Source organism: Gracilinanus agilis, chromosome 1, assembly GCF_016433145.1.
Source record: "Gracilinanus agilis isolate LMUSP501 chromosome 1, AgileGrace, whole genome shotgun sequence".
Taxonomy (NCBI): domain Eukaryota; kingdom Metazoa; phylum Chordata; class Mammalia; order Didelphimorphia; family Didelphidae; genus Gracilinanus; species Gracilinanus agilis.
In genome coordinates, this window is record NC_058130.1 from 433,475,254 (window position 1) to 433,489,504 (window position 14,251).

The 14,251-nt window shown below is 37.9% G+C and overlaps 1 protein-coding gene across 1 annotated transcript; it reads left to right on the forward strand.

Annotated features, from left to right (window-relative positions):
* Nucleotides 1-917: 917 nt before the first annotated feature.
* LOC123252562 (cytoskeleton-associated protein 2-like) lies at nucleotides 918-4,202 on the forward strand. The gene is given in 5 exon segments (XM_044681853.1): nucleotides 918-1,967; nucleotides 3,105-3,231; nucleotides 3,234-3,407; nucleotides 3,410-3,697; nucleotides 3,700-4,202. Coding segments are annotated over 5 exon segments (2,142 nt in total).
* The last annotated feature ends 10,049 nt before the right edge of the window (nucleotides 4,203-14,251 follow it).

A 14,251-nucleotide genomic window follows, 5' to 3' on the forward strand; every position in this document is an offset into this window, starting at 1 on the left:
GAGAGGACCTAGTAAAAAAGGCCATTCACAGACAAAAGTACTGACAGTGAAAATAGCTTATGTGCATTTTTCCTTGCATTTAAATTATAGATAATTGTTTTTAGAATTTGGAAGTTTAGGAGTAGCCTCCCATGGCTATTCCACTCATGTTGTCTAGCTGGCCATTAATCCTATCTTACTAATACATCTTTCTTTTTACTTTTAAGCTAAGTCTGGAGTCCTCTCATTCTTGAAAAAGGTTTCCTTCCCGAACCCAGGAGTTCACCATTTGCACCCCTATAACAGTTGGCACCCAACGTTTTTGGCTCTCCTGGAAGCTGCTCCTGTATCTGGATCGCTCATTAAGACATAGCTTCTCAGATCCACAGGCTCCGGAGGGAATATGATAACAAGATCCTTTCAAAACACTCCAGGGAGGGTTTTGGGTAGCTCAGTGGATTGAGAGCCAGGCCTAGAGACGGGAGGTCCTAGGTTCAAATCCGGCCTCAGACACTTCCCAGCTGTGTGACCCTGGGCAAGTCACTTGACCCCCGTTGCCTACCCTTACCAATCTTCCACCTATAAATCAATACACAGAAATTAAGGGTTTAAATTAAAAAAAAAAAAACCCTCCAGGGAGGAGAAAGAGGAATCCCTCCACCTAGCCACACCTGGAGATTTGGCATACCTGAAAACCTGGAGTAGATCAAACCAGCTAACACCCCTATGGGATGGGCCCCATCCTGTAATTTTGTTCACTTCCACAGTGGTAAAATTAGAGGGGCAGAACACATGGACTTATGCCTCTCGTGTTAAACCTTTAACCTGCCCCAGAAACAGGTGGTAAAGGGGGAACAGACATTACTTATTCCTGTGAGCCGGCTGGAGGACCTCAAATTCCTCTTCCACCAGAAGAACAAGCCTAAGGATGCTCTAGAATGGAACAAAGAAGACAAAAACTTAAGGAATAATATGTTGCAAAGAGAAAAGCCATTTCTGGCTTAAAATTACCAGAAAAACAGATAACCAGCAATAGTAACTGTAATAGAAAGGCATCTGGAGACAGAATCCAGAAGGTACAAAAAGCTCTGAAGCTTACTAGCACCAAAATAGATGATAAAGAAAATGCTAATAGGCCTATATGGAGAAAAATCATTCCAACAGTAGAAAGAAATGGCACTCCTTTAAAATCTACCAATTTATTGACAAATTCAACCACAGATATTGAGGCATGTTATCCTAAGAACTGTGATCAAATTATACAAGTGCCATCAAATGAAGATAACCCTAAAATTCACAGTATCTCACTTAGCCAAACCTTTCGCCTTCAAAGAAATAATAATAATTATATACACACACACACAAATATATATATATATATATGCATATATATATATGATGAAAAACAATTCATTGCAGAGAAATTGAAGCAAGATACTTCCTTGCTAAAGAAACCAGTCCTTGGTTCTTATCATGGTAGAGTTGTCCAATCTAAAGTTAACTCATTTCAAAAGCCATCAACAGTTACAGATGAAAGTTCTATGACAAGTAAGAAAACTTCAAATACTGTTCTTAAAGCAAGGCCTCAGTCTGTAAATAGCAGCAACTTACCTGTGAAAGGTTGTCAAGTAACATCTGTTAGTGTTTCCACTAAATCCAATAGCACTGCTACTTCTGAGAACAAAACAACTTTTCAGCATTATGGGAAAAAGCAAGTTGACTTTATCCAGAACAAGGAGAAAGAAGCCATTGTTAGAACCTCTGCCAATGTTACTATCCAAAGAAAGCCTAATAAAAAGATAGTACCTCTATCAAAGCCAGTACTACCAAATGTCAAGACAAACCTGAATTCTGGTAAAAAAGAAAATGAAGCTCAATCAAAATGTAAGACATCTGGAGCTGCAGCCATTCGTGTTTCTGAAGCCAAACCTGCTTCATCTTTCAGTACCAAATTCAGGGAGGATTCCAAAATTGTTGATAAGAGAAGTGTAGTGTAGAGTGGGGGCATAACCGCATTTGCAGAATTTCTACTGTCAGTTAAGGTTTTAGAATCTTGGGAAAGTTGCAGTTGGACTTGGGAACTCGTGGAGGGAACCAGGGTCCAGCTGAAGCTCCTTCTTCTTGAGATTGAAACCTAGCTTAGTTTTGCAGTTTTTGAAATTTGTTAATTTAGATAAAACCTTTGAATCTCCCTACCCTATCTCATTCCCTACCTTCATTTCCCTTACCTGAATATCTGAGAAGAGTGAATAGGAGAGTGAATGAGAGAGTTAGTTTAAATCTGTGAGACTTTAGTCCTACCCTGGCAACAAATTATTTATTGAGTCTTTATATCCAACTTCCAAACCCCTTTTGATTTCAAAATCACCTTGAGAGCTGAGTAAAGGCAGGTCCTTTCTCAGTCTTACATTCCTGCTTCCCTTCCCCCCACCTGAAGTTTCTCTGAGCAGCTGTTAGGTCTTCCTTGATCCTTTTACCCTGACAATCTATCCTGAGAAGACAATAAACCCCTTTTGTGTTTAAACAAGACCTTTTGCTATTTCATTAGTTGATTAGTAAGAGAGGGAGGAAGAGGAAAAGAGAAACCACATACTCTCTGGGATTGAGGGAAGCCGAGGGTATCCATTTTGAAGGAAGTGTAACTTCAAAACAAGTCTCTTCCTGTGATACTGACTAAAGTCTGTAGTCAATTTCAATCTGTCTTGGCTGATTCTAACTTGGCTGTATAGTGTCCTTTACTTGAAGGGATCAGTCTATTTCCCTTCAGTGTTTTGTATTTACCTAAGTCCCAGTCTGTATTTCCCTGCTGCTGTTTGTCTGCTTAGATTAATTCATCCTCTCCCTTGAAACCCTTGTTACCTCAGTGTTATTTTCCCTGAACTCAGACATTACCTTATTTCTCCTGCCACCTCAACTACCATCCTTCATCATTGAACCTTCCTCATCCACTATATTGCCTTAACTTCCCTACTACCTAGTCTATTCCCTTGATTACCTCCAGCCTTGGGTCCCTTGCCTTGTCTTATTCCCTGACCTTACCAGTTATTACCCTAGCTTCAGCCTCATATTATATCCTGCACCTCCCTATTATATCCTACCTAATCCCCATATTATATCTTTCCAAGTCACCTATAACAGAAGATACACCAATCAGTACAGGAAGAACTGCCTTAACCAAAGAATCAGCAGAAGAGAGAAGAGCTCATCTAGTTGAATGGCAAAATAACAAAAGAAGAGTAATTAAAAGATCATCTAAAATGGTCTCTCTGTTCCACCTGTTCTACCTGCTCCACCTGCTTCACCTGCTCCACCCAATGTGGAATTACCAAAAGAAAAACCAGTTGAATCTTTCTGGACCACCATAGCAGAAGAAGATGAGCAAAGATTATTCACTGATAAAGTTAATAAAATATTTTCTGAATATCTGAACTTAATAAGGGATGTCCACAGAAAGAAGTACTTTTACCACTGAAAGACCTCATTGTAAAAATTCCAGATGCCAAGAAACTTGTTAAATATTGGGGATGCCTTGCACACCTTGAACCAATTACAAGCCCTATTGAATATAACATAGCAAAATATGAAGAAGCCATTCTTGCTGGGGCTCAGCCTATGGAAGAAATGCGACATGCACATGCAGATATTCTAACAATGAAGAGTCAAGTGAAGAGTAATGATGAGGAGAATGTTGATGAGGTTTGTTCAGCTAATGAAGAGGTCAAAAATTATGTGACGAAGTTATAAATCAGGATAAAATTGATGTAGGTGGGACATCAGCAGAGGAAAATTCAGAATCAAAAGATAAAGATAAAACAAGGAATGTAAAACTACAGGTGTTTGAAAGAGAGCAAGAGGATAAAGCAGAAGATTCAACAAGTATTTTAGGTACTCCTGATAAGGAAACCAGTGTGTCTTATGTCATTAAATATAATGTGTCAACTACTCCATACTGGCAAAGTGTGAAAAACAAGATGGATTTTGATGAAAATAGTGCTTCATTTAAGGACTTGAAGTTTCTGACACCAGTGAGGCATTCTCGGCATCTTCAGGAAAAGTTTTGTAAATTACCAGATATGTTAAAAGACCATTATCCCTGCGTTTCTTCACTGGAACAGTTAGCAGAACTGGGAAGTGAAACCAGTACTTATATATTCTATCCAAATACTGCATTATGTACAACTTCACTTGAAGAAGAAATAAAACAAACAGAAATGAAACTTTAATAAGGGAAGAAATATAATTAAAAATTCTTATAAATTAAAAAAAAAGAATTTGGAAGTTTAAAACTGAAAAACTGAACCAAAGAAGTGCTTGGGGTCTATGGGACAATTGTATTTAGATTTTGTGTCATATCTGACAACTGTGGATTCTGAGTCTCTCAAGATGTTAAAGGTGAATCTTTAAACATGAGAAGTCCCTGATTCAAAGCAAGAAAGAAACATAAATTAGAAGTAGTATGTTTGGGGCAACATGGTAGCCCAGTGAATAGAGCATTGGGACTATAGTCAGGAAGACTCATTTTTCTGAGCTCAGTTTTGGCTTCAGACACTTACTATCTGTTTGAACTTGGGCAAGTCACTTAACCCTGTCTGCGTATGAAAAGGAAAAAAAAGTAATGTTAAAAAGCTTCATACAGAATCCGGAAGCTGATGGAATTGAAGATAATAGAGCTGAGGGGATAATAGCAACCACTCTGAGCTGAGGATAGCCTGAAGACAGCTGTCTTGAGATAAAAAGTCTATACAATTGATGAGAAGAGGTGATCTTATTGGGAAAAAGCTCTGATGGTCAGAGATGATTAAAGAAAAGTAGAATCTTCATCCATCTGAAGATCAGATTGTATAAAACAATGTCTTGCTTTCTAGGACCATCTATAGCTAGAGAGAAGGGAAACATCTTAAGGGCTTGCCTTTATTGATCTTTTCTGACCTCGAAATCTTGAGGTGGGAATACTCCTCAAGCCAATAGAAGAGTTCTGAGTATCTTTGTAGAGCTCACACTGAAGGGAAATGCTTTTGACAAAGGAGTGTAATGTTGCCTCAGAGCCCAGGAAGAGGAGAGGACCTGGTCACTGATACACACTCCCTATCTAAGCCTGCCATTTACTAAAAGAGCCTAAAATCATTTTAGTTCCTGAGAATAGCAAAGAAGTACCTAGCACAGGAATAGAAGAGTTCAAAAGAAGAGGATATCTACCAAGTATGCAAAGTTTGTGTAGACCAATGTGGGAAGCCAGTAAGAGAATAGATAAAAATCTGAGACCCCTCTTTTGATACCTCTTATGATCCATAACTTTTCTTATTGGAAAAACATTATTGACTTATTGAAAAGCTTTGAGTCCTTAGCAGACCAACAACTACTGAGTTAAAAATTTCTCTCCTTGATAATTAAGAAGCCTGAACCCTAACAAACATTACTTAGATAAGACTGCATACTTAGATAAGACTGGAGCCTTTAGTCTGGACTTTATTTGACCAGGTGCAAACCTATAATCCAGGAAGACAGGACTCAATTAGTGAACATCTCCATAAAATATTTCTGCTCCCAGAATTATCCCCTACTAATTGGTAGTTGGTATTTGGCCATTGTCCTTGTACTTTTTAGACTTTAATGGGTTGTGTATGATTTGTTACCCCTTCACAGCTGTGATTCTTTCTTTGTATTCTTTGTTTGAAACCAGTATAAAATAAAGTCCAAATCCCATTGCGTTAGAGCAACATGGGCTAACCACTAGTCTGGTTGTTCTCATTTTCTTTTTCCTGTCTTAATAATCCGATGCCACAAACTCCACTCAGAACCCTACCTACCATATAGAGGCTGGCTCTCTATAGACCAAGGGTCCACAGAGTATGGCCTTTGGGCAAAATCTGGCCTGCCTATGTTTGTACAATCTGTCACAAGCTAAGAATATCTTTTGCATTTTTAAATAAAGTTTATTCTATTTAAAACATTTTAAAAAAACTATTCTTATCTCCAGGGCCAGAATTGGTCCTTGGGACATAGTCTGTTGATCCCTAGTATAGCTTGAATTGACCAAAGACATCAAGGTCTAAAGTCTTGTGAGTTATCTCTACCATAGATATTTTAAGTTCATGCCTTGTCTCTCACACATTCATAGAATGGATTAGTGATAGATATTGTCGCACATTTGTAGGCAGTCTTTTATGTTGTCATTATTTTGCTTGTTTTTTCTTAGTAGATGTATGTTTAAGTAGTAATGATATCATTATGGTTGATTAGATTAACTGGGAAGAGGAGCAATAGGGGCTCCGTAGCTACAAAAGCAAATATTAGATATACAGTTTTTGGACATCAGTATTACATGAATGATCTTGAGAATCAACTGTCTCAGCATGGTTGCCATCTTTAGAAAACCATTCCCAATATACTAGAATGGGTATAGATTGTCATGGACAAGTCATATCCAGTAAAGGAAGAGAAAGCAGAGTGAAAATTATGGGTTGATGACATATATCCTACGAGCTATCTAAGGATGTACAACATATTGCCCCAGGACTAAGTACAAATCTAGAAGGTTTAAAATGCCTAATCAATGCAGTAAGTTTTTCTAAAATATCATCAGTAAGGAGCCACATAAATACTGGATTTGCATGGGCAAAATAAAATTTGTAGCACACGATAAAAAGCCTTATCAAAACTAAAAGCTTATTATCTCATAAAAGAAGGAAGTTAATTTAGCAAACACCTTTATTCACTTGCTTTTAATCAAATTTTTTTTATTCTAATCTCACTCTGTCATTGATAGGGAGGGGGAGGATTTACATTTTAAAAATTAGAGATTATTTGTTTTTCTTCCTCTGATCCCACATCCCAAATGCTCCCATTGCTTTCCTTTGATTGCATAACTAGATTTGGTAATTATTTAAGTTTCATGAAGATGGAAGGCTGGGTATCTTCTAAGTGAATTAGTCATGCATGCTACATAAACTCCATCTGGCCAAGTGAAAAATAAAGCTTAGGAGAACTATTGTCTTAGGGAAAAAGGCAGAATTTTGCATTGGGAACAAAATAAGCATCTTCTTTTTATGGTCACCTGAGATATAAATTGGAAAAGCCTTAGCCCTTCTACCAACCCTGAAATAGGTCTAATTTAGAACATGTACTTCATCAGTAGTTATCATCACTACATCAAGGAAATAACCTGTAGGAGATAAAGAGCCCAGTGAAAATTCTCTTAGATCCTCACCCTGGAAGTGGTTTTGGTTTTATCTTAATCCCAGGAATAAAGGTTTAGGTCAGTGTGGCAAAAGGGTCGATGTGTCCAGAAGCTATATTAGTCTTGTGTCCGCCCTCTAAAAACTTGGGAGCAAATTGAAGCTCCAGTTGGGTCTTAGAGTTAAACCAAATAATCAGGCCAGTCCTGGAATAGATTACCTTCTATTCTTCCACCCCTTCTAACCTTTCATTATATCACAGACTCTTAGAAGTCTAGTGAAGCCTATAGTTTGAGAAGAATGTTATTTTAAAATTTCTATTATTCAAAATAAAAGGAAATGCTAAACTTAAGTTAGCAATTAGTGAGAAATATTTTAATTTTTTTTCTAAACCAAAGTCATGAACTCTTAAGGAGCCAATGGACTCCAGGTAAAAACCATTCCTCCAGGTCAAGAATAACCCGAAGATGAGTATGGAATTTACAGGGAATGATATAGCTATCAACTGAGGGAGATGAGGTGCCATTTTCCTAAACCATTTCTGAATTCAGTGTCAGGTTGGAATGAGTGGGCCAGATGATAAAAAGGCAGTCTAGAGAGAACTGATGGTTGATGCTACACACAGTATTCATTGACTATCCTAAAGGAATACATGCATGGATTTCATGAATTTTCTTGGCAGGGCTTAGTAAATTAGAGGCATATTATTATAGTAGATTGAATGCTGGACCTGGATTTAAATCCCCATCTGATCTTCACTAGCTCCATAACCCTGGGCAAGTGAATTAATCTCTCTGAGCATGTTCTTTCATTTGTAAAATGAGACATTTGGAAAGGATGCCTTGAAGAGCCCCTCCAGCTTGAAATCTATTATTTTAAGTATTAAAAAATACTTTGGTGATATTTACAAATGAGTATGCAGTGCTAAATGATAAAACAGGCTGCCTACACATGGTAAAGCTGAGTATTTTAAGGACTTTAATGTGGAAGAGAATTTGGTTTCTGCTTAGCCCCAGAAGGGAGAACTAGGAACAATAGGTAGAGATTGCAGAGAAATGAAATTTTGCTTGCTATAAGGAAAAACAAGCTCACAGAGGTTTTTATTATTGTTTCTCAGTCATTTCAGTTGGGTCCCACTCTGTGACTCCATTTTGGGGTTTTCTTGGAAAAAATTCTAGAGTGATTTGCTATTTCCTTCTGTAGCTCATTTTGCAGAAGTGGAAACTGAAGCAAACTCGGTAAAGTGACAGCTGTCCAAAAGTGGAACAGCATTCTTGGGGAGCCAGCATATTTCTCCTCAACAGAAGTCTTTAAGACAATTCTTCATATCAGATATATTGTAGAAAAGATCCTCATTTGGATCCTCATTATACAAGATGCACTTGATAGTCTATGAGGTATTTTCTAAATCTGAGTTCCTATAATTTCATGGTTACACAATTTTAGAGAGTCCTCATGTTTTAGTGGATTTAGAATTTTTCATGTATTTTCATCTTTTCTCCCAACTACACAGTAATTGAGGGCCATTTTGCCAAGGAGTAACCCACTGGTAATATAACTCTGACTAACTTTCTGTTATATATATAACATACCATTGGTCTGCAAAGGCTGAGAAGCATTACTTGCTCTAATTATGTCATGGAAGAACTCTAGCTGAAGTGAGTCTGATCAAGAGTTATAGCTAGTGGAGACTTACGGTTAAGATGGCGGCAGTGTAAGGAGCAGCTGCTCCATCTCTCCTGACCAAAGCATACAGAACTCCTCAAGGGGAAATAAAAATGAGTCCAGAAGAACGAAGGAACCCCACAACAGGGCGCAGCATTGAAGGTACGCAGAATCGGGGCATTTCCACGCTATAAAGGGATGAAACAGCTCTCACTAAAACGAGAGAGGAGGAAGCCCCTCCCCCAGCCCACCCCCCACCGCACACCTCGCACAACGCCAACGCACAAGTGTGAAAAACAGGACTGGGGCAACCAGATAATCACTGGCAGCCCCGGGGCTTGTACCTGTGTGCAGCAAGAGGAGGGACCCCAGGTGGCCGGGGGGGGGGGGGGGGGGGCACGCACGGACTTTCCCCAAGTGTCCACATGGGTGAAGGCACCGCCTCAGGCCGGGACAAAGGCCTCTAAAACAGGGCCTTTCCCAAGTGCTGAAGGCATCGCCTCAGGTGCAAATAAAGATCTCCAGCCCACAGACTTTCACTACTTTCTGTGGGGGTGAAGGCAGTGCCCTAAGAGCATCTGTGCAGGCAAAGGCAGTGCCCTAGGCTTGAATAACTATCTCCAGCCCAGGCTTGGACCTCCAGTGAGGACCCCGTGCAGACCGGAGCGTGGCAGTGGAAGTAGCCCCAAAGAGTGCTGAAGGAACCTCGAGCAGAGGGGCAGACAGGGAACTACCAGGAGGCCTGACCCTGAGGACAAGGAGACCGGAGCCCCCTGGAGCTTGCAAGGCCCAGGCAGACCCTGAGTGCAAAGACAAAGCTGAAAAGGGGCGGGGCTAACAATGGCCAGCAATAAGGAAGTCCAGAAGAAAAAGACTATCAAGAGAAACTCTGGAACACTCGACAACTTCTACACAGAGAAAATCCAGACAACAGAGGAGGGAAAACAAAAATCCAAACCTCCCCAAAAAAATGAAAGCTGGTCACAAGCTATGGAAGAGTTTAAAAAATGAAATGCTGAGGAAGATGGAAGAAATTTGGGAAGAAAATAACAGTTTAAAAGGCAGAATTTTGCATTTGGAAAGTGAGACAAGTCAACTGAAGACCAAAAATGACCAGATTGAAAAGGAAAACCAAAATTATAGCCGAAAACCAAAAAATCATAGCCGAAAACCAAAACATTAAAGCCGAAAACCAGTCCTTAAAGGCTAGAATCGAACATTTAGAAACCAATGATCTCTCAAGACAACAAGAACAAATAAAACAAAGTCAAAAGACTGATAAAATAGAAGGAAACATGAAATATCTCAATGAGAGAGTGACAGATCAAGAAAACCAGTCTAGAAGAGACAACTTGAGAATCATTCGTCTTCCAGAAAAGGCAGAAATTAATAGAAACTTGGACTCCATACTTAAAAAAAATTATTCAGCAAAATTGCCCTGAAGTTCTACAACAAGAGGGCAATATAGACATTGAAAGGATCCATAGAACACCCTCTACACTGGACCCAGAAAAGTCAACACCCAGAAATATAATAGCGAAATTGAAGAGCTTTCAAGTTAAAGATATAATCTTACAAGAAGCCAGAAAGAGACAATTCAAATATCAAGGAGCACCAATAAGGATCACACAGGATCTGGCAGCCTCAACGCTAAAAGACCGCAAGGCTTGGAATACAATATTCAGAAAGGCAAGAGAGCTGGGCCTTCAGCCACGAATCAACTACCCAGCGAAAATGACTATATACTTTCAGGGGAAAGTATGGGCATTCCACAAAATTGAAGAATTCCAAGATTTTGCACAAAAGAGACCGGGACTAAATGGAAAGTTTGACACTCAACCACAAATATCAAGAGAAAGATGAAAAGGTAAATAAGAAACAGAGGGAAAAGAAAGAAAACTCATAGTCTTTTAAGCTTGACTCTTTAAGGGCATAAATAAGATCTAATTATCTGTATTATTAGGTGGAGAAATGCTATGTATAATTCTCTGTAGTGAACTCTATACAATATTATAATATTCACTATTATAGCAACCAGAAGAATAATTCATAGGGAGAGGACAGGATACTAAATGGTCTAAGAAGACATAGGGTGTGGGAAAGAGGGGGGGAATAATAGGGGACACCAAGAAAAATCCGAATAAATAAGAAAAATAAGATATTCTATTACACACAAAGAGGGCATGGGAAGGGGAGGGGATGAATAATATCATAAGAAGGAGAGGAAGAGAGCATAATCAAACCTTACTCTCAGTGTAATCAACCCGGAGAAAGAAGAGTAGCTTTATTATCCATCTGGATAAAAAACTCTATCTAACCCTACTGAGAAAGTCAGAAGGGATAAACCAAAGGGAGCAGGGGAGTGGGGAGGTCAAAAAAGGGAGGGGAGAAGAAGGGGGAGGGAATTCATTTGATCTTTAAAAAAAAACAAAAAGAGAGGAACAACAAGGGAGGGGGCAGAAAGGGAAGTCAATCAAGGGAGGGGATAAGGGATACTGGCTCAAAGCAAACCACTGGTGTAAAAGAAAATAGTGTAATAAGAAGGAGTGGGTCTAGGGGAGGATACAAAAATGTCAGTGAATACACAACTAACAATTGTAACTCTGAATGTGAACGGGATGAACTCACTCATAAAACGGAAGGAAATAGCAGAATGGATCAGAAACTAAAATCCTACCATAGGTTGTCTACAAGAAACACATATGAGGCGGGTAGACACACACAAGTTCAAGGTTAAGGGTATGAGCAAAATCTTTTGGGCATCAAATGAGAAAAAGAAGGCAGGAGTGGCTATCATGATCTCTGACAAAGCCAAAGTCAAAATAGATATGATTAAAAAAGACAGGGAAGGTCATTACATCCTGATTAAAGGCAGTATAAACAATGAGGAAATAACACTGTTCAATATATATGCACCAAGTGATATAGCATCCAAATTCATAAAGGAGAAACTGGCAGAGCTCAAGAAGGAAATAGATAGTAAAACCATAATAGTGGGAGATCTAAATATTCCTCTTTCAGATCTAGATAAATCAAACCAAAAAATAAATAAGAAAGAGGTAAGAGAGATGAATGAAGTCCTAGAAAAATTAGATTTAATTGATATGTGGAGAAAAATAAATAGGGACAAAAAGGAATACACCTTCTTTTCAGCTGCACATGGTACATTTACAAAGCTTGACCATGTAATAGGGCATAGAATCATGGCAAACAAATGCAAAAGAGCAGATATCATAAATGTAACCTTCTCAGATCATAATGCGATAAAACTAATAATCAGTAAGGGCACCTGGACAGGCAAATCAAAAACCAATTGGAAATTAAACAATATGATTCTCCAAAACCAAATTGTCAAAGAAGAAATCATAGAAACAATCAACAATTTCATTGAAGAGAATGACAATGATGAGACATCCTACCAAACTCTGTGGGATGCAGCCAAGGCAGTCCTCAGGGGGAAATTTATATCCCTGAGTGCATATATTAACAAATTAAGGAGGGCAGAGATTAATGAATTGGGCATGCAACTCAAAACATTAGAAAGCGAGCAAATAAAAAACCCCAGATGAAAACTAAATTAGAAATACTAGAAATTAAGGGAGAAATTAATAAAATCGAAAGTAAAAGAACTATTGAATTAATAAATAAAACTAGAAGCTGATATTTTGAAAAAACAGATAAAATAGACAAAGTACTAGTCAATCTAATAAGAAAAAGGAAAGAAGAAAACCAAATTGACAGTATTAGAGATGAAAAGGGAGACCTCACCTCTAATGAAGGGGAAATTGAGGCAATCATTAAGAACTATTTTGCTCAATTATATGGCAACAAATATAGCAATTTAGGAGATATGGATGAATATTTACAAAAATATAAATTGCCTAGATTAACAGCAGAAGAAATAGAATACCTAAATAATCCCATATCAGAAATAGAAATTGAACAAGCCATTAAAGAACTCTCTAAGAAAAAATCACCAGGACAAGTGAATTCTATCAGACATTCAAAGAGCAACTAATCCCAATACTATACAAATTATTTGATATGATAAGCAAAGAAAGAGTCCTACCAAATTCCTTTTATGACACAAATATGGTACTGATTCCAAAGCCAGGTAGACCAAAAACAGAGAAAGAAAACTATAGACCAATCTCCCTAATGAACATAGATGCAAAAATCTTAAATAGAATATTAGCAAAGAGACTCCAGCAAGTAATTAAGAAGGTCATCCACCATGATAAGGTGGGATTTATACCAGGAATGCAAGGATGGTTCAACATTAGGAAAACCATATACATAATTGACCATATCAACAGTCTAACAAACAAAAATCACATGATTATCTCAATAGATGCTGAAAAAGCCTTTGACAAAATACAGCATCCATTCCTATTGAAAACACTGAAAAGTATAGGAATAGAAGGACCCTTCCTAAAAATAATAAACAATATATACCTAAAACCATCAACAAGCATTATATGCAATAGGGATAAATTAGAAGCCTTCCCAATAAGATCAGGAGTGAAACAAGGATGCCCATCATGACCTCTATTATTCAACATAGTACTAGAAACACTAGCAATAGCAATTATAGAAGAAAAAGAAATTGAAGGTATCAAAATAGGCAATGAGGAGACTAAGCTATCACTCTTTGCAGATGATGTGATGGTATACTTAAAAAATCCTAGAGAATCAACTAAGAGGCTGGTAGAAATAATCAACAACTTTAGCAAAGTGGCAGGATACAAAATAAATGCACATAAATCATCAGCATTTCTATACATTTCCAACACATTAGTACAGCAAGAGGTAGAAAGAGAAACACCAATTAAAATCACCCTAGACAATATAAAATACTTGGGAATCAATCTTACAAAACAAACACAGCTATTATACGAAAACAACTACAAAACACTTTCCAAACAAATAAAACTGGACCTCAACAATTGGAAAGCCATTAACTGTTCATGGGTAGGACGAGCTAACATAATAAAAATGAACATCCTACCCAAATTAATTTACCTATTTAGCACCATACCTATCAAATTACCAAAAAACTTCTTTATTGAATTAGGAAAAACTATAATAAATTTCATTTGGAATAACAAAAGATCAAGAATATCAAAGGAAATAATGAAAAAAATGTGAAGGAAGGGGGCCTAGCAGTACCAGATATTAAACTATACTATAAAGCAGCAGTCATTAAATCAATATGGTACTGGCTAAGAGATAGAAGGGAGGATCAGTGGAATAGACTTGGGGTTAATGAAGTCAGCAAGACAGTGTATGATAAACCCAAAGAGCCCAACTTTTGGGACATGAATCCACTATTTGACAAAAACTGCTGGGAAATTTGGAAAACAATATGGGAGAGATTAGGTCTAGATCAACATCTCACACCCTACACCAAGATAAATTCAGAATGGGTGAAT